The sequence below is a fragment of the Urocitellus parryii genome, chromosome 7 (assembly GCF_045843805.1).
Source record: "Urocitellus parryii isolate mUroPar1 chromosome 7, mUroPar1.hap1, whole genome shotgun sequence".
NCBI lineage: Eukaryota > Metazoa > Chordata > Mammalia > Rodentia > Sciuridae > Urocitellus > Urocitellus parryii.
Window position 1 is genome coordinate 154,140,602 of NC_135537.1, and position 23,312 is coordinate 154,163,913.

A 23,312-nucleotide genomic window follows, 5' to 3' on the forward strand; every position below is an offset into this window, starting at 1 on the left:
AAACATCCCTCTAGATTCTGGTCTTCAGATTTAAAGAAAAGGAAATTATGGGTAAAATTAAAATTATGGGTGGAAGAATCCTCCTCCAGCTTTCCAATGCTTCATTGCAAGCAGAGTAAACCCCCTCTAACAAGCTGACTTCATGCTCTCTGGAGAGTTTCCATTTTGAGGAGTAGGGAATGATATGGACAGATTAACTGAGGGGAGCACATCTAAATTCCAGAAGTGGTCCCAGGAAGACTCAGTAAATCACTCATTCATTTTTCTATTTCCTTCATCCATTTGAACCTCTCTTCCAGAAAGCCCACTTTCTGAGTTAAAAAGCTTTAGCTACAAGACCCTGATTCAGCATTATATTTTAGATGGTTTAGAAACTGCTTGGATAAAATATCAAAAGATAAATGGGAGGATAACATAAAAGAATCCCTGTAGAAGATCCCTCCTTTCATGGTTCTCATTGAATCTCAGTGTTAGATTATTCCTAAAGGTTTCAATCCTTTCATATGACAGACAAGCAAAGGTTTAAAAAATCTGCCTTGGATCTCTCACAATAGCTAGTTGACACTCAAAATAATGAAGAAATAAAGGAATAGAAAGATGGAGAAATGAATGACGAAGGAGGGATGAATGATACCGAGATAAGAATAGAATGTGATCAGAGGTCCTTGTTTGCTATGTTTTTCATAATTGCTTTTCAGAGTCTTAGTCCAAATCCTTTTATAATTCCTCTCCCCCTCCTCCACCTCCATTCTTGCTGCATCTCAACGCTGTATGGAAGAGCGCCGCCCTTCCATCGCCCCTCCCCTTTCCCTTCGCCACGCCTCCGCCTCAGTAAGGCCCCGCCCCGCCGCCCGAGCTCCTCAGAAATGAATGGCAGCGTAGCCGCCGCGCCGCTCCGGGCGCTGATTGGCCGCTCGGTGCCGTGACGCGCTGGCGGCCGCGGGCGCACGCAGAAGGGCGGAGCGGGCGGGGGTGGAGCTGGGCGGTGGGGCGGGGCGCGGGCACCCGGGGGCGGAGGACCTGGGGAGGCGGGAGGCGGGAGGCGGGAGGTGCCGGGGCCGTTTAAGCGGCCTCCCTCCCGCCCCCAGCCGCCCGATCTGGCCCCGGCCCTGTCCCGACCCCCAGCGTGGCCCACTCCGGCCCAGCGGCTCCACCGGGCACGCAGGCGGCCTCTGGAGCAGCCCAAACCCATGAGGGCCGCGCGCCCCGCCGCCGGTGCTGACGAGACGGAGCTCCCGGCCCCCGAGGAGGAGCGGAGGATCAATGCGGTTCAAGAATCGATTCCAGCGGTGAGAAGACTGGCGCGCCCGCCGCGCCGCTAATGCTGGGAACGGGTCCCCACATTCCGCCCCTTCGCGCGTGGGTCCTGGCTCCTCACCTGGGTGCATCCCGGTGGATCCCGCGCCCTGGCTTGGTTCGGCTCCCAAGGGATTCCCTGCCCTTCGGTCCCTGGGCGATCCCCTTCCTCCGCGGAGCTCGCGCCTGACCTGGGTGGCCCCTCGCGATCTGCACATCCGGAGCCCGCTCTTGCCCTGGTTCCCAGGAATTGTCTGGTTTTGCCTGCCCGATCCCCATCCAAGCAGAGCTCTTGCTAGCCCTGAGGACCCGAGCCCCAGCCTCAGTGCCGCCCCCCCCAGTCCTCCCGCCCAGGCTTTGGCCTCCATCCTTTTATCCCCCGGGGTGGGGTCTCCCGGGGCGCACGGAATGAGGGTTGCTACTGAGTCCTGACGTGTTATAAAGCCGGGGAGAGTGGCCTGGGCGGTTTGGATGCTTTGTCTGTGAATGGCCCCAGCAACAGGGAAACTGAGGCATGCTCATCCGGCCCAGCCTTCTCTGACCACGTCGGGGCCTCGCTGGGTTGTCAGGCTTGGGAGTGCCAGAGCCGTGCTATTTTGGACTCAGCGAAGGAGCAAGTGCAGAGCTTTCGAGTGGAGTGCAGAGACCTGCTGTTGAGACGCTTGGGTTGGGAAACCAAGAGGAGGAGGAGGAACCCAGGAGGCGCCACCGGAAGGCAGGTCGGCTGCTTCTTCACTGAAGAGCTGGTGGGGACGCCAGACCGCGAGGGGTGGGGGGTGCGCACCGCGGCCTTCACTTCTGCAGGTCTCTGCCCTACAGCAGTGGATGGAGGCCGCTGGCCCATAGTTCCCAGAGGAAGCTCTGGGCTTTTCTGTTTCGTTTAAGTGGGTGAAAGTTCACCCCTCCTGTGTTTGTAGTAACTCTCCATCCCTTTGTCTGAACAAGGCAGCCATCCCTATTCCCAAACCTTCACCACCAGCCAGCTAGCTCAGCAGGCTATGATGGGGAACTTAAAATAAGACATACCTGAAATCTTCCAAAGAGGTTATTGTTGAGTTTTTAGGCACTGCCTTAATTTTACAATTTTCAAGTGCACCTTTTTCTTGCTTCCAGTATCTTCCTTCACTGCCGACTTACGAATTATACTTATCTTGTTCTTTTCCTAGTCCCAAAAGGTAAAGGAGCCAATAACCCCCGACCCCCATGAGTTGTAGTAGTCTGTGCCATCAGGAAGGGGACCAACTTGAAGATTTGGCTTCTGAATATTGCTCATCACTCAGGGTGTACAAAGCCAGGCACCATTTCCCAAATGGGAACTTCATATCAATGTTTCTAAGGGCAAAAGGGAACAAAAGTGTTCTGGCTTTAAAACCTTATATCAGAATTGGGGACTATAGGGGATAAGGGAGAATGTAACAGTGGTTCAGGCATGCTTTGTGAAGCTCTATGCATGTGGTTTGTTTGATTTGGTTTTACTTGTCTGCACATCTGTGTTCTTCCTGTTTTCAGAGAACAGTGGCTCTATTCTGTGAAACTACCCCTTCCCTATTTGATTAAGTTCGTATTTCTCTGTTGCCCCTTTGAATTCTTCTATTTTAAAGAAAGAACAAAAAAGCCTGTTTTATTTTTTGTTGCAAAAACATTCAAACAGTCCTAAAAGAAATGAAAGGGGAAAAAAGGCCCAACCAATTTCACTTAGGATCCTGCCTTCTCAGCTGATTGCACTACCTTCTTTTTGCTGGACAGTAATCTGTCTAGTTTTTATTAGCATCACTGTAATGTGATTTTAGATTCTTCTATCCATTTAAAAATTGAAAATACAGGCATTTTCTTTTGGTGTAGTATAGATAGTAATTTTCTCAGCAGATGCATATTATTGTGCACTGTGGATATTAACAGTTTCTTTATGACATCTAGATCTACATTGATTTTGATTGAAGAATTGAGTGATTCTGTAATTTCTTGTTTATGATAGGCTAGATTGGAAAGCTATTTGTAAGCATCAATTTGAACTTGAAAATAAAACTTGCAAATAAAAGGTGATATAACTAGAAAGTCCTGATTTTTGTGGTTTACACATTAAAATGTTGAGAATACTAGTCTACGTTTTCTGGAAGCTGTGTTCGTTACACATCTTTCTGAGGATTCACTATAGTTGCAGGTACGTAAATTACACAGGAATTGTAGGAAGGGACATGCTGTGTTTCACATACTTCGCTCCTTTTCCTGATAGATCATTTAGACCCAATTGAAAAGCACTGGATTGCAGTAAATACATTTCATTAGGCCACAGTTTGTAGCTATGCCTAAATTACAAGAACACCTTGCTGCTTTGTTCAAAATGAAACTTGGTGGTTATTGTGGCTTTGGGTCAGCATCCAGAGTTCTGCCATTCCTATGAAGGAGGGCTGTAAGGAAACAGACTGCTATCCTAACTGGAGGGATTTATGCAATTGTGGTTTCTCAAAAAACTGAGGATGTGAAAGATTACAGTGGGACACAATATTTTCTTGCTTATTTTATTGGTTTCCCAGTTGAGAATCCCAGTATGCCAAATCATACATATATAGTCATTCCTCCCCATTCACAACATCTGACTAATGATAATAACTGCTAACATTAATTGAGTGCCTGTTGGTGCCAAGGCACTGTCTAGGTACTTATAGTTTACCCATTTCATCAACCATAACCCTTGAAGACAGAATTTTATACCCACTTAATAAAAGAACAAATAGGTTTAAAGAACAACAGAGAACTTGCCTATAGGCAGTTAAGAAGGGGCAGACCTAGGAGTTCAGTTTTGTGTCTCTCTCCCTACCACCCTTGTGGATAGCTCATCCTTTCTTTTTCTGTGTCCACACCACAATGTCTCTGAGATATGAATGTTCTCTTCCTCATCCCAGCCTTGTGAATAATGGTTAGCTTCAAGATTGAACATATGGGAAAGTATCTTATCTTGCAGTGTTAGAAGTCTTCTATGGGTGCCTGTTTTGCATGTTTTTAGAGCATTGAATCATAGGATTGGGGTGGTCTCCTTAGGTATGCCTTCTCCCTTTATTTAATAATGAAGTCACATTGGCATTATACACTTCCTGAACAATTATGCTCAGTTCCAAAGGGGAGCTAATAAATAGTAAGGTGCTGTGCCCAGGGTTGGCCTAAGTGATGTTGAAGGGGCCCTTGGAGGATCTGTTGTCTCCATCTTTGTTTTCATTTTTTGAGATTCCAAGTTGCATTGACTATAGAACTGCCTATTTCTCTTACAGAACCTTCTGAACCCCCAGGAAAACTAAATTGTGTTAAAATAGTTGAGCAGTAGTTGAAATGTCTTTCTATTCATTTATTCATTGAGCATTTTTTTAAAATTAAACTTCATTAATAAGCTGGGCATTGTCCTTGGAATTGGAAATGACATGGTGAACAAGACAGCCTTCATGGGATTGATGCCACAGTGGGGAAAGAGGAAACGAAAAACAAGTTTTAAAAAATCTTACGAATTATGATAAAGTCTGTGGTTGTTGGGAAGGGCTGAAGTGACACTTTAGGTAGGAAGGTCTGGAAAAATCTCTGAGCAGGTGACATCTGAGCTAAGCTTGAAGGATGAGAAGAGAACTGAGCCTGCTGGGGAAGAGTTTTCCTGCAGAAATAAACAACCAGTGCCCTGAGATAGACAAGACCTTGACCTGTTGAAAGAACAGAAAGGTGTTGTAGCTGGAGGGTGTAGCTGCAGGAAGGGAGTACCTTGAGATTGGAGAAGTGAAAACTACACTGCCCAGGGCTTGTGGATCAGGGACATGTTATAGTGTTACCAAAAGATAGGTTTTAAGTTGGGATAGGGTTGTGATGTGATCTGCGAGTTAGACTCTGTGGTTGCTGTATTAAAGAAGAGTCTGGGTGAGGACAGGCAGCAAGGCCAGTTAAGAGGCTATATTTTCACAGACTTCAGATGTTGGTGTCTTGATTGAAGGTAGGAATTGTGGAGTTGTAGAGAGAAGTACTGACCTGGAATGTATTTTGAAGGTAATGATGTTGCACTTGGAGAAAGGAACACAGAGGAATCAAATACAGCTTGTAGGATTTGATCATAGGCCTCTGAGATCTGCTGGTGGATTGCTAAGGCTTGTTCCGGATCCCTAATTGTTCTTTCCCTCTGTAGTTTTGCATTCTGTCACATGGGATGGCCACATAAGGACACTGGGCAAGGGAGAGGCAAGAGAGAATGTTGAAAGACAAAGTGAGGCAATGAATTAAAAAACCCTACTTAACTAATAATGTATTAAGTGTGGTTCCCATCCCTCTGACTAAATCACCTTCCCTCAGACCCTTCCCAGCATGCTGGTTACCCTTTTCTAAGCACTGGGTAACCATTAAGTTACTCTACTTTAGCAGAGATGTCTTCTGTAAATGGGTGCCTATTCTCCATAACACTTGAACCTTTCTCTGTTCTTTTTTGGAGGAAGAGATTAGGCACATGTGTGGGAGTTTATTTGCATTTTACATCTGCTTTTCCATTTAGGTCTTAGAAGTAATTTCTTCAGAACACTGAGGAGGAGGCTTGATGGCATGCTGGTAGATCAGAGAGAAATGGAAAAATTCTATTAAATTTTTCTAGCAGAACAATTGTGCTGTCTATCCCTCTGAGTCCCAGACAGTGAAACACTCTCAAGATACTTGCTTCTTACTTTTCCTTATTGCCCTAATCTTGTCCCTGTCCATCAAAAGAGACTCCCTTAAGTCACTAGACAGGGGCTTTTTTTCTCTACAACTTCCTACTTTATTTTTAACCTGAATTTTTCCAGGTGAGCAGGGACCACACTGCCAAAAACATGGCTACCAGCTTCTTTGCTTATAGGAGAAAATGTGAAAATCTATCCCTGATGCTGTGTAATGGCCTGTCTATTTTTAGATTGGGCTGCCAGAGATATAAATTGCTATCTTAGGCTGCAGCCTCTTGGTGGGTAGACAGATCCTACTTACTGCACCCTACATGGAGCATTTTCAATTTAATCTAACTTCAGCCATTTTGGACCCTCACTTTTTACCCATTGAAACTCCCACTAGGCTGTGCTACTTGTAGCTCTGTTGTTATGTCTCAGGGTAATGATGTGGTAGGTCCTTCAATGCTTCAGACACTGAAAGCATTCTTCCCAAGAGCGTAATTATTTTTCTTTTTACTAATAAGAGCTGTATAGCAACACCATCATCCCTTAGGAAATTAGCAAAATTATTTAAAGAATTATCATGGGAGAAAAGATGATTGCTTGAAGTCATTTCTCTATGTATGAGAATAGTTTGGATAAATTCAGAAGTGCTTGCTGTAGATTTTTTAAAAATAGTTTTCAAGTCACCAGGTGGACAACATCAATAAGTAGATATTTTACTAATTAAATATCTAACCCATTGATGGTTCAAGATCTTCACTGTCCCAAATTCATCCCATAGTAGATATTCCACCTGAACTGTGTGTATGGGGTTGACAGAACTGCCATTTGGTTTTTATTTATTTGATTTAAGGATTTAAGGCCCTTCTTAATCAGGGAGAAAATATTGGCCAGTCTTTTGATCACCAACTGGGCCCTGTTTAGAATGGCTTGCTACCATGTTTTAGCCAGTTTTTGATAATATGGCTCTGCCATTTGGTCAGCCTGGTCTGGGTTTTCATCATGTCAACAAATAATGTGTGACTAGTCAAAACTTGTTAGTGGCAAAAATTTTTCCCCTCCTCCAAACTAGCTCATACAAAAAGACAATTTTATTGTATGAAACCTGTTGACCTCTGAGACCTAAGTGCTGGCCAGGGCTCTTTGACCCCTCTTTATTTCTGCTTTGCATCTACTTCTTTGTTCAGACAATTTTTTTTTTCTCCTCTTGGGAGTGGTCAGAGTAATTCTGGATCCACCATGAAACCTGGGTGAGTGCAGATTTAGGGGCATCCTCATCTGCACACTGAAATAGATGAGCACTGTCATCTCTTGGTCTTGTGTATTTAGGTTTTCATTCTGTTGCTGATTATGATAGTGTCTGGGTACACAGGAAGTATGGAATTCCAGCATGTATCTGTATTGGTAACAGGTTTAAATATTTACATCCATATGCTAATTTGTGAGATATATAAATTTTGTAGCCAGGATATCAGGTACTAGTCATGTGTTTGGTTTTTGAAGCAAACTCCTTTAATTCAGGAAGAATGAAGGTGAAAATATACCTGCTTGTTTAGGTGGCCTAGAGGAAGCCAGGTATCATTTAAACCGTCTGCTGCCAGAACAGGTAACACAATATGGGGAAACTAGTTGGGAAAGCCTTTAATTGTGGGATGTAGGCTTTATAAAGATCTGCATATATAAAGCTGTATACATTCTGGGAGAGAAAACAGAAACCTTTCAAATACAACATATATCGTTTCATTTAATGACAACAACTGAAGTCCAGAAAATTCCCTTGTTTTTTTTCTATTAATATTTAATATTAACCATTTGGTTATGACTTTTTTTGGCTCATTAGGGATACCAGTTGAAGTGTTGAATATGGTTTTTGTTTTGGTTGGTAGAAGGTTTATCTTTTGAGTAAACTAAAAGAAAACTTCATTCAGTAGACCTGGGTATTTGCTTTAGGATCATTGGTATTACCCCAGTTTGCATTTTTTTAATGGCTTCTGATTTTCTTCCTGTAACTATGTATTTTCACCAGTGACCTCTTCATTTAGAATAAACAGTCATTGCAGGCCTACCTCATTGTTCTTCTCATTGCTTTAAGCTTTATTCACATGATGGCTTTTTGTTTCTACAGTTTCATGAACCATCCAGCTCCAGCCAATGGCCGCTACAAACCAACTTGCTATGAACATGCTGCTAACTGTTACACACATGCAGTGAGTACATGTTTTCTGTAATTGCTGTTCTGCCCATAGGGTTCTGGTGGGAAGAAGGGTAATCAGCTCTAATAACCTCGGCATGATTAGTGGGGTTTACTCACCTCTGTGACCTTAGCTACCCAGAAATCAGCATGGAGAATGCTTTGTGTATTCTAACCTGCTGTCTGCTCTATCCTCAACTTCCTTTTCCCAGTAAAATCATCTTTAAAAGAATAGTAATAAGTAAATCTCCTAGTTATAGGACAGCCAAAAACACACCTTGGTTATGAAGACTGTCACCCTTGGAATTGCCTTTTCAAGACAATCCAGCCATGCCCATTTGGCAAGGAGAGTTCACAATTTGTTAAAAAAAAAAAAAAAAAAAAGATGCTTTTTTTACTCAGTGAAATGAGGCACCTACATCCATCTCCACAGTGACCACTATTTCTCAGAGCGATATTATTCTGTATTGCTGAAGACAAAGCTGGATTTGATCACCAAGCTTTTAATTTTTTCCTTTAAAAGAGCAAAATATACATAGTATAAGAAACTCTAAAAATACTGAAAAATATTTTAAAAACAAAATGACTCAAAAACAAACTGTTAACACTTTGATACATTTCTTTTGTGTGTGCATGCAGTATTTGTGGGTATGTATATATTTCCATAGTTTTCCTGTTAATGTCACATAGTTGTCATTTCCTTATGTCATTATAAATTTCATTTTATCTTTGATTTATTATTCCCTTTGCCAGTTGAATTTTGTGAGGCTTTTGAGGGGAAAACAGTGGCTGGGAGATAGTCTAGAAATGCAATATAGAAAATGGCCAAATGATTCCTCTAAAGACAAGTGTTTACAAGCAGCTACTTTAATTGTCGTAGACAGTGCTGGTACAGTGTAATGGTCTGGGTATTGAGATATACAGCTCACCTTTAGGAATAATACTTACTTAGAACAGACCTAAAAATCCTTATACTTCTGAATATGTCACAAGTGAAGGAACACTTATGTAAGCTGAAATTAAAGAAAAACTGACAAAACCTCATATCGTCTTTAGAACAGAAAATGTAATCTTAATATACAGATAATTGGATTTCAGAAACCAGTGGAGTGTCTAAAACAGATTAAAGAACAACCTTCTCTTGTCATCATTTTATTAAAGAGAGGACACTTTAACATAAAAAGTAAAATGCTCATGTCTCAAAGGATGTTTCTTTAAATCAAGTAACTTTGTTTATGAGCATCTTTATGTCGTTGCCCTTATTCTAATTTTGCTCTGGGCCAATAAAATCTTTGGCATCTGAAAATTTGTACCAGTCCCAACTCTCAAGATTTCATATTATGTTGCAGGAAGGCAACAGTAGATGTTGGGGACCAAAAAAAAATAAGACCAAAAAAGACAAAAAGAGTGCCAAAATATTTGTTCTTTATTAGGTGTGCTTATTTTAATAATTAATAAAGTGTTTGGGAATTTCTGGAAATTTTTACTGGGAGTTTCTCTGTATTATAAAATGCTTACTAGTCACAGCTACACTCATATAACTAAATTAGCATAGAGTAAAATTCTTTTTTTTCTCTCTGTTTTTCCATATTTTTTATTCATGCATTATAATTATACACATGGTGGGATTTGTTGTTACATATTCATACATGCACATGATATAACAATATTATTTGGTCAATATCATTTCTTGGTATTTCTCCTTTCTTCTCCTTTCTTCCTCACAGAGATCAAAATTCTAAGATTCTGGCTTCTTAAAATTTTTTGAGTAGTTGAGCCTTAAAAGCAGATTGTTCTTGTTTACTTAAAAGCAAAAGTATTAAAAATGAAATGCTGCAAAATTACTGTCATTCTGCAGTAACTCCCAAATGGATAGAATGAACAGATTCAAACTAAAAATCAGGACATGACCTGAATAATTGATTTTGTGTGTGTGTGGTGTTATATGCATAATATTAGTCATTGACTTGATTCATTCATTGACCCTTTACTGAAACATTGGAATTTCAGTAGCCCATGGAGGCAATAGAACAGAATATTTTAAAATCTGGACCTCCATGAGAAATCTAGGCATATGAGTGGCATTTGAACACTGTATTTATTTTATTTTATTTATTTTTTGAAGTACTGATTGAACCTAGGGGTGTTCTGCCAGTGAGCTGCATCCTCAGCCCTTTTTATTTTTACTTTTTTAAATTGTCCAGGCTGGCCTTGAACTGGGGCCTCAGCCTCCTGAGTTGCTGGGATTAAAGGCATGCACCAATGCACCTAGTGCATTTGAATATTTTAAATACCTACTCCAAATCAGATTAGAGAGTAGAATGAAATGTGCCCTTCTTTAATGAAATCAGGATAAAGAACATCTATTTTGCAACAGTTGAGTAATGTTGCATCTTTGCCTGCCTATTGGTGTACACCTTGGTTGGCACAGTCCCTGGGAACAGTGTGCTTCCAGTGCAACAGCTAACCACTTCATTGTGCTCTCATGATTATTCAAGAAAGGAAAATGTTTGTTAGAAAATTATTTTGCTAAGCCTCTATTTTTAGCAAAAGTCTGATGGCTAGGATGTTTACTTCTCATTACCTTTCCTCCAGTTCCTCATTGTTCCGGCCATTGTGGGCAGTGCCCTCCTCCATCGGCTGTCTGATGACTGCTGGGAAAAGATAACAGCATGGATTTATGGAATGGGCCTTTGTGCCCTCTTCATCGTTTCCACAGTATTTCACATTGTATCATGGAAAAAGAGTCACTTAAGGTACAGTGGATAAAATGCTATTTAAATAGGCCAAACTAGTTGACTCAGTGTATTGTCATCCTCCCAAACTGGCATGTTTTTAGTCACATGGGGCAAAGAGTGGACATCTTCTTGTTGCAGGAGGGCAGCAGTAGATGTTGGAGGGTCTAAAAAAGTGCTGTTCTGTAATCAGAACACTTTCTTTGGGTTGGACAGAGCTTGAGGATTCCTCTCCCTCTTAGCATCTAAGAAAGCAAACCTTTGCTAATAACCACAAATAATAACTCACTGGTTCCCCAAGAGTTAACAACTTATAATCCTTAGAGCAATTTTGTAATTCTATCTAGCACACCAAGGATACTTACTGTAAGAAGCAATAGCCATGGGTTAGTGACAAAGCACATTGACTTTGGAGTCAGCAAGTGGGTTTTGAGTCCTAGTCCTGCCCCTTAATCTTGGGTAAGTCACTCGACCTCAAGGAGCTTCAGTTTCTTCACTGCTAAAATGAGAGTTATAATACCTGACTCACAAGTTATTGTGATAGATGAATAAGATAATGTATATGAAAATGATTGGAAAATTACAAAAGACCATAGGACTATGTGATGTAAGGAGATATATGACAGTTTGGGTTTACCATTTTGTGAAGTTGAGCTTTTAGAAAGAAGTTCCATGTATAGCATTTAAGTATTTTGCTATTGTTAGCTGTCAGGCACTTTGCAAACATTGCTGTGGCCATTGGCCTACCAACAAGAAGACAGAAACATTCCTTCTCAGTAAAGGAATCATTTGAGCAACTTTAGAAGGAGCAGCACATTCAGATGGGGGTGGGTTGCTTGTGAAATAGCTTTTTAGTAGATTAAAACCAAGAGGGTAATTTTTTTTTCTTGGAAAAGGAGGATTCAGAGCAGTCTAAGAGAGATTTAAAGTAATACTTGAAAGTACTTTTTGGTTTTATAGAATTTCAAAAAAATTATCTCAAAATATTCAAAAAATCTAGTATTGAAAAGATGTTTCATTTACAAGCAGGATTTTGGAGATGACTACTGATTTTGTCACATGTAGAATCGAGAGTAACAGAGCTGGAAGGATATTTAGAGATCATCTAATCCAAACTCCTTAATTTTAGTTGGGCAAACTGAGACTTAAAGAAGTAACCTGACTTGTCTAGCTCAGTGAAACCAGCAGAATTGGATCATCCCAAGACCTTTGACCCCTAAGCACTTTTTTTTTTCTTTCTCCGTATCGTTCACAATACTGCATATAGTTTGCTGTCTGCTACCCTTTCCTATAAGGTGACAGTTCCCTGGGATTAAAATAAAACCACAGCAATGAATTTCAAGGGTTCTTTGGAACATGCTCATAAGACAACCACAAAAGTACCCACCCTGGCTCCTCAGGGCACACTGTTGCGGAGGCCAGTCTGGAAGCAGAGCACTTCATTATCATCTTGGCATATTCCAATGCTTGTGGTTGCCTCAGCAGACTTGGCTTTGATGTCTAGATTTCTGAATCAATAAAGAGTTGTAGATACCTACTTCAGTATTCAGGGCCTCCTTGCCAGGGACAAGGAAAGTGTAACGAAACCAGACTCTCTTGAACCTTGATGTAGCACTGGTACAATCAAAAGCCACATTTGGATTTTTTGCTCTGCATTAAATATTTTAAATATCCAAATAATGCCTTAATTTCAGTGGAAAAGAGAAGGGAAATATTAATATGTGCTAGGTGCTACTATGTGCAAAATATTTTACATGGCCTACATTATCACATTTAATGCTTCACATTCTATGTAAAAAAGAAATTACTTTCATTTTACTTGTGAGAATAGTGAGAGAGAAGTGGGTGGCAGATCTTGATTAAGTTCCAGGTGTGGCTCCCTATTCTAACAATGTCTTGACAATCTAGAAAGCAGAATAAAAAAGGCCCTGAACCTTGCTAGGAGTTGCAGTCATTCCAGAAGGTTAGGGAAAATGGGAAAAAAAAAAAAAGTTTCAAAACAGATACTCCCTTTCCTTGGACCCTCTATCACATTTCTAGCCTTAAAGTAGAATTGTGTGGGCTGGAGTCCATGGCTACAATTTAAAGCTCCCCGGGTGATTGTAATACATAGTAGTCAAATTTGAGAAGCATTGATCTAGTGCTTGCTTCTTTAGATCTGTGACCTGAGTTACATTGGGGGTGAGTTGTAGCTTCCGGCCACTAAACTAAAAACCATTCCTCCTCACAGATGTATTCTCACTCACTAACACAGGTCCTGATCAGTCTGTTGGGTCAATACTGTGTAGGGGGAGGTCAAGCCTAATGCTAGTGCTCCTTCAGATTGTCTTAGAACCTCCTGCACACTGAAGAGAGATACAAGGTGATGCTGTGCATTTATACTTTTAAATCACTTCAGTAAAGGACAGATTCTGCTTAAGCCATTTTGAGTAGACATCCATGAGGCAGATCTTGGTGCATACATTTCCTGACTTCGATTTTGGAAAGAGGAACTTGCTTAGAAATCTGAGTGGCCACCCTCTTGTAGCAAATGCAGTGTTTTGTGTTTTTGTTATGGCTTTTCCTAAATTACTGCATTGCCTTTATTACATCCTCTTGTCTACTCTGCGGTATTTAAAAATGAAAGCTTTTTAAAAGACATTCTAAACAGATACGAAGAGTGTAGCCTGAGTTCAGGGAGTGTTTGCTGAACATCAGGACCTCATGCCCTGTGCTGTGGGAAGAACTAGGAGGTGATCTGCTGTCAAGGAATTTCATTTCTCTGTTAGATAGGCTCTGAAAGAAATGGACAATATCAGAAAAGACAGATTTCATTTCTTTTAATCACTTTAGACTTCCTAATTATCATGGGGCTCTATTTCTGTCTTATACATGGTAAGAATATGTATTGTGTGAACAACCTGAAAGTCAATATAAAGCTTTTTATTTGTGGCTTCATAATATTAAAAAAAAAAAAAACAAGAGCAAGTTATAAATGTCATGAGAGACTAGAACAGGAATGGAAATCGCAACATAGTGCAATGATAACCCATACTTTCAGTCTAAACATTTTTTTTTTTAAATGTGGCTAACTTGTGTTTTCTTCCTTACCAGGACAGTGGAGCATTGTTTTCACATGTGTGATAGAATGGTAATTTATTTCTTCATTGCAGCATCTTATGCTCCATGGTAAGATAAAACTATTCTTGAAGGCAATATTTTTATGATTGGAATTCCTCATTTCTCTTCTATTCCTCCTCTCCCTGCCCCCAGCTCTCATGCATATATCCCATTTCCCCCTGAAGGACATAAATATATGCATTTTTTCCTATTTGATTACTTGGGTCAGATTGTAGTTTTGAAGTGAGAAATATTGCTGTTTAGAATGAATATCTTAGAATTGAATTGTCTAAGAGGACGTGAATGCTATGAACTTAATTATAGGTAGCATGTTCATTTTTAAACATAAACTTTGCCCTCTATATTCTTTCCATATACCTCTGCTGCTTTTCAGAACTTGAATTGTTCAAGTAAACAGTGCTGTAAATATATATGAGAAAAGCAAGCTTCCTTTTGAGATTTATGCAGCACATTCTCATTTCTTTGCTATCTGAGTAAGTGAACTAGCCAAATTAGTTAACTATTTAAAATACCTCGTATTCTCTTCCATTTCCTTGATCTTACTTTCCTGTTGGTACAGATCAAATGCAATCTTATGTTGCTTTGAAGCACATAATTAAAGAAACATTAGTTTTCCCTTATCAAGACATGGTTCAATTTTAAACACTCAGAAGTTCTTATTATGCCATCAATTGCTATAGTCATTAGAAAAGCAGACTTCTAGATTCTGGCTAATGTAGCCTCACTTGTTCCAAAGAAGCATAATTATCTGTTAGTATAAAAATAAGTGCTAGCTCTCTCCAATACATCTTACTAAATTATAGGTCTGATTCATATTGGAGCAAGAATGCTTGAATGCTTTTGTGAAGTACATTTCAATTTAAAATAAGTAAATAAGTAAAAAAAAATTTAAGTATAAGCTGAGGAATCAGGTATCAAAGTAGGCAGTTTATTCACATTTAGTTTAGCTATGCAAGGGCACCTTTTCCATTTGAAAATATTAATTTTATAGTCATAGACAATTAGAGCATTTTTTTCATATTCTTAATATGACACTATTACAGATGAACTCGAAACATTTTAAAATTCAGACCTCACAATGGTCCATAGTTAAATTCTAACAGAATATCTTCCATCACACATGTTGGGATAATTCTTCTCATGTTTCATCTTGGCAGAGAGCTAGGTAATGGAGACATGTTGTCTGTGTATTAGGTATCTGCTATGGGTATGTGATTCTGGCTCAGAAATTTGTTCAGGTTTCTCATTAAGCTTTGTAAGCAATTCACTCCCCAAAACATGCTCAGAAATAAAAAGACAAGTATCCTTTACCCCAGTCTGCACTCCTAGGCAAATTCAGGCGTGACAGGTGTGCTGGGAGTCACTTCTGCTTGTCTGTTCTTAGTTGGTTCTCTTTTTAAATCATGCTAGAACTTATTTTAAGTCTTAAAGGTTGACCGAGAATTTTATCTTTTTTAAGTTATTAATTTTACCCAGATTGCCCATCTGCCTCCTTATTGTTCTGATACCTTCTCTTCCTGCTCTTATCCTAATTATTTTCTCAGTTTTCAGTGATTAGAGGAAAACACAAGTTCTGTGAATTTCCTTCATTTATCCCTTCTGTTCTTTGTTGTCATGTTTACGTTTGTAGGTTAAATCTCCGTGAACTTGGACCCCTGGCATCTCATATGCGTTGGTTTATCTGGCTCATGGCAGCTGGAGGAACCATTTATGTATTTCTCTACCATGAAAAGTAAGAGAAAATAATTTACGTTTGATAATTTTAAAATTAACTGCCTAAATTTTACCTGCATTTCAATACAATTTTCTTTATATTTGTACTTCAAAATAGTAGAAATACATAAATAGACTATATTGTTTTTAATAAATCTTTAGAACCATTTGGTATTCATTATTGGTGAACAGATTGCCATGGAAAGATATGAATGACATGTGTATGATATGATGTGGATGAGGGACAATATGGCCAAGCATTTTGGAATCAGTGGGACCTCATTTCTCATTCTAAGGCCAACTAGCCTTGTCCTCTGTAATTTACAGTCTTGAGGTAAGAAAAATAGCCTTTTGTAAGGTTTCTATGAAGATTGAAGGTAACAGATATTAAGTGCCCAGCATAATACCTACCAACATAGGAACCTACTGGGTGTTCCAAATAGGCTTCCATAAAAAAAGGGCCATTTGGAAGGATATCTAAACTCTTACTATTATGGCCTTGGGACACACTTGACAGTTCCTTATTTAGAGCTCATTGAACAATATAAAAAGAAAGGCTTATTGAAATTTGTCATAAGGGACTCACTGGAAATTAGGACCCAGGTGTTCCAGTTTCTGATCCATAGCTCTTTTTATTATTTAAGATGCTTGAATTTGAGAATCTCATAACCATGATATCATTGTCATTTATTTTATAGTTTATTAAATTCTTTATCTCCATGGTTGGCAGAAGGGCTTTCAGAATATAATTTGTGTTTGTCAGAGAGTATTGTCTTATTTTCTCCTTTCAGGAGAAAGTGGTACTTCTCACTAATGTCTCTCTGATTTTGAAATTCACTCAAAATCTCTTTTGACCATAATGCCAAGTGGGTATATGTGATATATATAAATCCAAGGGTACACTTTGCTTCTTGGGCTCAAACTCTTAAATCATATATTCAGATAAAATAGGAAGTAAAGGAAGGAAGGCCTTCTGATGTACACCAAACTGCCAAGCTCCTTCTTCTCCTGATATGGTTACTTCACAACAGGTTTTGAGTATTAAACACTAAGAACGAAGTGAATCACCCTTGACCATTTAGTTTGGCAGACATTATTGAGCACTTAAATTGCATCCAGCACTGTTCTAGACCCTGTAGATGGAAACATAAATAAACTCAGTCCCTGCCTTTGAAGAGACTCCAGTCTTTTATGATTAGATAGACATGTAAGTTGAATTTTAATACATTGAGTTCCTTGGAATTTTCAGGTATTCTGTAGCCTAATCTGATAATTATTAGGCTAGAGAATTGGAGTTTGTACAAATACAAAATGAAGACACAGACAAAATGCATCTCTTTCCTTGGGGCTGTTGTTTCTTTGCCCTTGATAAACTAGGTCCCAAACTGCATCCCCATCTGCCTTCATAGTTTGATGTTCTCTTAAGTGTGGATGGTAATGAAGACAGACACTCTAGGGTTGGAAAGGGAAAGATGTAAGGTGGATTGAATTCAATTTGGTAACTTTTGACACGTGTTCTAAGTAGCATGTAATGTTTGCTGCCTATTCAATCCTAGAGGAAATGCTAGGTCATTGTTACTCCCTGATGGTATGTTAGGTAGAGGCCTAGTGGTCTTCTTCTGAGGGATATATATCACTTAAGTGGTTAAAAGTTTACACTTCTCTTTTAAAATAAAAAAGGAAAATCGTTTATGTTAATACTCTATGTAACAAAGAAATGCTTAAATTCAAAAGCATTTCTCTTTTTTTGCAGGTATAAAGTGGTTGAGCTCTTCTTCTATCTCACAATGGGATTTTCTCCTGCCTTGGTGGTGACGTCAATGGTAAGAAAAGACTTCATAATTTTAGTTATTTCCTTTTAAATTTCTGGGGCTTGTAATATGATTATAAATATGATACATAGTGGGTTTTTTGTGTATGTGTGTGTGTGTGTTTTAACTACTGCATGTCTCTTAACTACAGATTAAAAGGAAAAATAAATAAATAATGAAGTGTGCTACACACTAGCACTCAGTCCTCTCTGAGGCTTGGAGAAGCTATGTATTTAGATGTGTTTTTCTTCTTTTGATATCTTCAGTATTTATTTGTTTCTTTTCTGTTTTTGATCCCACCATTTACCTTACGCTTGTCCCAAAGAAGTATGTCATTATATTTCTGATTGAATTATTTAGCTTCTTAACCCTGAATCTATGGAAGAGGGTAAATTTTGAGGTTTCTTTGAAGAAAATATAAACTACTGACTTCTAAAATCTCAAGAATTTGAAGGACCTTAAAAGGCCATATTCTTCAGTAGTTTGGATATTCTTTAGATCCCTTTGGGCTTATTTTGTCTTTCACTTTTTTAATTAATATGTATAAATGGTACAAATTAATGGGTTTCACTGTGACATTTCCATGCATGTATATATCATCCATTGATTATGTCTACTGTCTCTTTCACCTTTTCTCAGTCTCCCATTTCTCTTCACTGCTCTCCAACCCCCAGTGTGTCACCCTTCCTAGCCCCTAATAGTCCCTGACTTATTTCACTCAATATGTTCTCCAGTTCCATCCATTTTCCTGTAAATGATAGGATTTCATTCTTTTCTATGATTGAATAATACACACGCACGCACGCACGCATGCACACCATATTTGTTATCCATTCATCTGTTGACAGCATCTAGGTTGATTCTGTGTCCTAGCTGTTCTAAATAGTGCTATAATAAACATGGATATACAGGTGTCTTTTTTTTTTTTTATGCTGATTTCATTTCCTTCAGATCCAGTTATACCCAGAAGCGGTATAACTGGATCATATGATAGTTCTGTTTTTAGTTTTTTGAGGAACTTCCATACTATTTTCCACATGGACTATACTAACTTAACATTCCTACCACCAACAGTATGTGAGTTCCTTTTTGTCTACATCATTGCCAGTAGTTTTTATTTTTTTGATAATATCCTTTCTAACTAAGGTTCAGTGGAATCTTAGTGTAGTTTTGATTTGCATTTCCCTGATGGCTAAAGATGTTGAACATTTTTTTCATGTTTATTGGCCATTTGTACTTTTTTTGAGAAATAAATTCAGGTCACTTGCCCATTTTTTAAATTGGATTACTTGTTTTCTGTTGTTAAATTTTTTTGTTCTTTATATTAATCTAGATATTAATCCAGTCAGGTGAATAGCTGGTAAAGATTTTCTTGCAGTCTCTAGGTTATGTCCATACTTGAGTGTCTCCCTAGTTGTGCTAAAACTAAAATTTGATATAATCACTTTGGTTCTTAGTTTTTTTTTTTCCTGAGCTTTGGAATTCTACCCAAAAAAACCATCACCTGTGCCAATATCATGAAGTGTTTCCCTTCTGTTTTTTTCCTAGTAGTTTTAAAGTTTTGGGTCTTACATTAAAGTTTTTGGTCTATTTTGAGTTGACTATTGTACAGGGTGAGAGATAGTGGTCTAGTTTCAATCTTCTTGTGAGTATCTGATTTTCTCAGATCATTTGTTGAAGAGACTGTCCTTTATTCAGCGTCAGTTTTTGGCACCTTTGTCAAGAATCAGTTGGTTGACTATGCATGGATTTATTTCTGGGTCCTTGATTTTCTTCTCTTGGTCTACATATCTATCTTTATGTCAATAACGTACTGTGTTTTGTTACTATGGCTCTGTAGTATGTTTTGAAATCATGTATTATAAATCCTTCAGCATTGCTCTCTTTGCTCAGGATTGCTCTGGCTATTCTGGGTCTTTTATGTTTCCATGTGGATTTTTAGGTTTATTCTGTGAAGAATGTCATTGGTATTTTGATGGGGATTGCACTGAATCTGTAGATTACTTTGGGTGGAATGACCATTTCAACAATATTGATTCTCCAGTCCAAGAATGTGGGTGGTCTTTCCATCTTTTAGTATCTCCTTCAGTATCTTTATTCAGTGTTTTGCAATATTCGATGTAAAGGTTTTTCACATCCTTGATTGGGTTTATTCCAAGGGTTATTTTGTGTATGGCTAATATATATGGGACTTCTTTCTGATTTCTTTCTTAGTAACTTCATTATTGGTGTATAATAAGAGTATTGATTTTTGTAAATGATTTTCATATCCTGCTATTTTACTGAAATTCTTTATCAGGTCTAAAAGTCTTTCAGTGCAAGTATTTTCTATATATAGAATCATTAGCAAATAGGGATAATTTGACTTTCCTGTTCCTTACTTGTGTACCTTTTATTTCATTCTCTTGTCTAATTGTTCTGGCTAAAACTTCTAGTATTATATGAAATAAGGGTGAAGGTGGGCTTTCTTGGATCTTAGAAGAAATGCTTTCAGTTTCCCCACTTAGTGTGATGTTGGCCATGGGTTTGTCACATGTTGTCCTTATTATGTTGAGTTAGGATCCTTCTGTGCCTAATTTATTCAGGAATTTTATCATGAAGGGATGTTAAGCTTTAACACAGGCTTGTCCTGCATATATTGAGATGATCTTATGGTTCTTATCCTTGATTTTTATTCATCTGCTGTGTTACACTCATTGATTTGCAGTGTGGCATGCAACTTTGTATTCCTGAAACCAACTTGATCATGGTGAATGCTTTTTTAATGTTTTGTTTGTTTTTAAGTGATAATATTTCTCTTTTCAAGTGTTGTGGGTTTTTTCATTTTTGTTTTTGTTTTAACTTTATTTGAAAATATCTTTTGGGAACTTTCATGGGGAGAAGTATTACATTACCTTTAGTAGTCAATTGCATATATATTTTGAATTCTTTTCACATTGAATTTCTGTTGAGAAATCAATGCATATCTGTCACTTTGATATCATTGCTTATAGTTTAATCCAACTAATTTTTTGTGCCTTTAGCTCAAATACTACAGTGACTTATGCTGTACATTTTTGCCATTAGCCATGACATTGATTAAAGAGACCCCGATATGTTTAGTTTGAACTCTCTTCCAAGCCTGCAATGGTTAGAATAAGTGTACCTGTAATTTTACTCCTGAGATCATAGGCACATTATAAGCACCTAACTATATACAGTGCTTGCCTTGGTCACAAAAATATCTAGAGAATTAAAATGTGGTTCTGTTTTTTCTGGTAATATGTCTTAGGAAAATCTAACAAAATATGTTTCTTTGAGGTATGAGTTTTATGATAGCTTTAATAATTACCTACCACCAAAAAAATACATGTAATTTAGTTGGCAACAGAGAATTTTTAAATGGAGGGAAGCAAATGGCTAAATTGGCCATGACAGCCATATAGTTAGAGGGCAACTCAGTACACCCAGAGCAATATAAGCAAAGTCTATGTAGATAGGTTACTAATTATTAGAGTAGAATTTCAAGTAAATTCCCTCTGGGTATTATAAGAACAGGTTTATCCAGTACTTTTCCTAGCCCAAATCTTTAATTGGTATTTTCATAAGTGTTACAATAGTAGGTGACTAAAGTTTGATAATCAAACAGGATAATCCCCACACTGCCCTCATATATCTTAGAATCCAGCAGGCAAATATAATTCATATTCAGTAAGAAGCTATAATGAAATTTTATAATGTCTTTGATTAGGGAAGGTTGAGACTGCTATGTGAACTCAAGAGAGAAATAACAGAGATATTTAAGCTGATTTGAAAAGATAAGTAGAAGCCAAGAGATGAGACAAGGGTTATAGATAGAACAAAATGAAGGAAGCCTGGACTGGGGGAAGAAGCTTCAGCATTTTTGAAGAATTGAAAATGGTTTGTTGTTAGGAACATGCAGGGTGTCTTGATTGTGCACATATATGTGGTGGTATAGGTATGCTGGTGGCATAGTTTTGTGATAATGCTGTAGAGGTAGGCAGAAAGGACCGTATAAGTCATTTGAACCAACAAAGGCACAGTGTGAGGGAGGACTCAAATTCTTTGGTTCCAGTCAGTCATGGATATCAGATGTAACCCTTTGGCCATAGAGAACTACAAAAGAATGAAAGCAACTGGTTTTTGGCATTGCACACAGACATATAGAACTGTGATCCTTGAGAGAAGAGCTTTGAATTCTCCCCGCTTGTTTCCCTGGATACCTTCCAAATAGCAATAAAAGGAAGTGGAGCCCAGAGAGCAGCAGTCTGGGCATAAGAAGCAGAAGTTGGCATTTCAGGCTGCAGAGAAAGCTGCATTTTGGGGCAGGGAACTGGAAGGTGGGGCCTGTTGAGAGAAGCTCCAGAAATCTGCAAAAGAGTTTCCTTGACCAACTGTCAAGCTGAATATGTGCAGGGCAAAACTCTGCCAGCCCTTACTGAGAATAACTTTTTGAAGGTCATGAGATAAATGGAAATTCCAGAAAGTGCACAGTGCTGGGAAACATGGAGTTTTAACCAGCCCTGAGTGGAGAGATCACTGTGAACATCACAGGCATTCAGCTGACCCTGCCAAAGCCACAGCTTAGGAACAGAGCTATAGTAGCCCTAGATTGAGTACTACTCTAGACCTACCATAACAATGGTCCTGAACAAACCTTGAAAAAGTAAAAGTGATCATTCAGGAAATAAAACTGTCTGCTAGAACAAGTCTCAACTATCTTCCAAGGAAATCAACAAAGTCTACACTCATTAACAATTTGGTATCCACCATCTAGATAAATACTACCAGGTAGGTGAGAAGCAGGAAAATCACACATACCTAAGGAAATCAGGTCAAGAGAAACAGATCCAAAGATGACAGAAATGTAGAAATTTGCAAGGACATTACAACATAATGAGTAAATAGATGAGGAATCTCAGAAAATAAAAGGAGACTATAAAAAGGAAACAAATGGAAATTCTAGACATAAACACTGTGCTGTCTTGAGAAAAACAACATTATTGGAGAGGTTTAACAATAGATTGGTTACTGTAGAAGAAAAAGTTGGTGAACTTGAATCCAGGTCAGTAGAAACTACTCAGACCAGAGAGCAAGAGGGAAAAGAAGTGATTGAACAGAACCTTAGTAAATGTTGGACAATAATGAGTGGCTTAAGGAAGCATAATAGAAATAATAGTTGAAATTTTCCCAAATGTGATGAAATCAACCCACAAATTTGCAAAGCAAAGCAGGATAAACATGAGAACTACACTTGGGCACATTAGTCAAATCACTAAAAAACAACCATGAGGGGAGAAAATAGAGAAAATCATAAGATCAGCCAAAGGAAAAAAGCAAGCAGAGAAGATTGACCACTAGCATATGGTCAGAGTCAGTAGAAGCAGGAATACAGTGTGGTGGTATCATTAAAATGCCACAGGGTACAAACCTATCAGCTGCACACTGAAACTCTCCTGATGGTCATGCCAAAAATCAATCAAGAAGCCAGAAGTGATAGATCTGCAAATGAATACAAAATACTGTTTTTCATGTTTTAATTTCTTCAGAAGGTAAGTGAGGGGTTGTAACATTTTGAGGTAAACTAAAGGGTGGGATGGAAAAAAAGGAAGTGTACTGCTGTATGAGTTTGATCTTGTGCGGAAGGGGGTGTAATAATAAAGGTGTATTGGGATAGGTTTAGAATACATTTTGTAATCTATAGAACAGCCACCAACAGCAACCAAGACCCAGTAAATAGGTCTGTAGCTGAGTAGCCAAGAGAAGAGGTGAAATGGAATACTAG

At 38.6% G+C, this 23,312-nt stretch overlaps 1 protein-coding gene across 3 annotated transcripts in view; it reads left to right on the forward strand.

Moving 5' to 3' along the window:
• Nucleotides 1–1,026: 1,026 nt before the first annotated feature.
• The window catches only part of Mmd (monocyte to macrophage differentiation associated), a 29,802-nt gene continuing 7,516 nt past the window's right edge, over nucleotides 1,027–23,312 (forward strand). Inside the window, exons 1-6 of one of the 3 annotated variants that reach the window (XM_026407807.2) lie at nucleotides 1,027–1,289; nucleotides 8,083–8,164; nucleotides 10,744–10,904; nucleotides 13,977–14,051; nucleotides 15,634–15,735; nucleotides 17,470–17,539. In XM_026407807.2, the coding sequence (XP_026263592.1) occupies nucleotides 1,264–1,289; nucleotides 8,083–8,164; nucleotides 10,744–10,904; nucleotides 13,977–14,051; nucleotides 15,634–15,735; nucleotides 17,470–17,539 (516 nt within the window). In that variant the 5' untranslated portion in view covers nucleotides 1,027–1,263. Of the gene's footprint in view, nucleotides 1,290–1,916; nucleotides 2,016–8,082; nucleotides 8,165–10,743; nucleotides 10,905–13,976; nucleotides 14,052–15,633; nucleotides 15,736–17,469; nucleotides 17,540–23,312 lie in introns of those variants that run through there. The other 2 variants (XM_026407808.2, XM_026407809.2) reach the window with 2 other exon arrangements.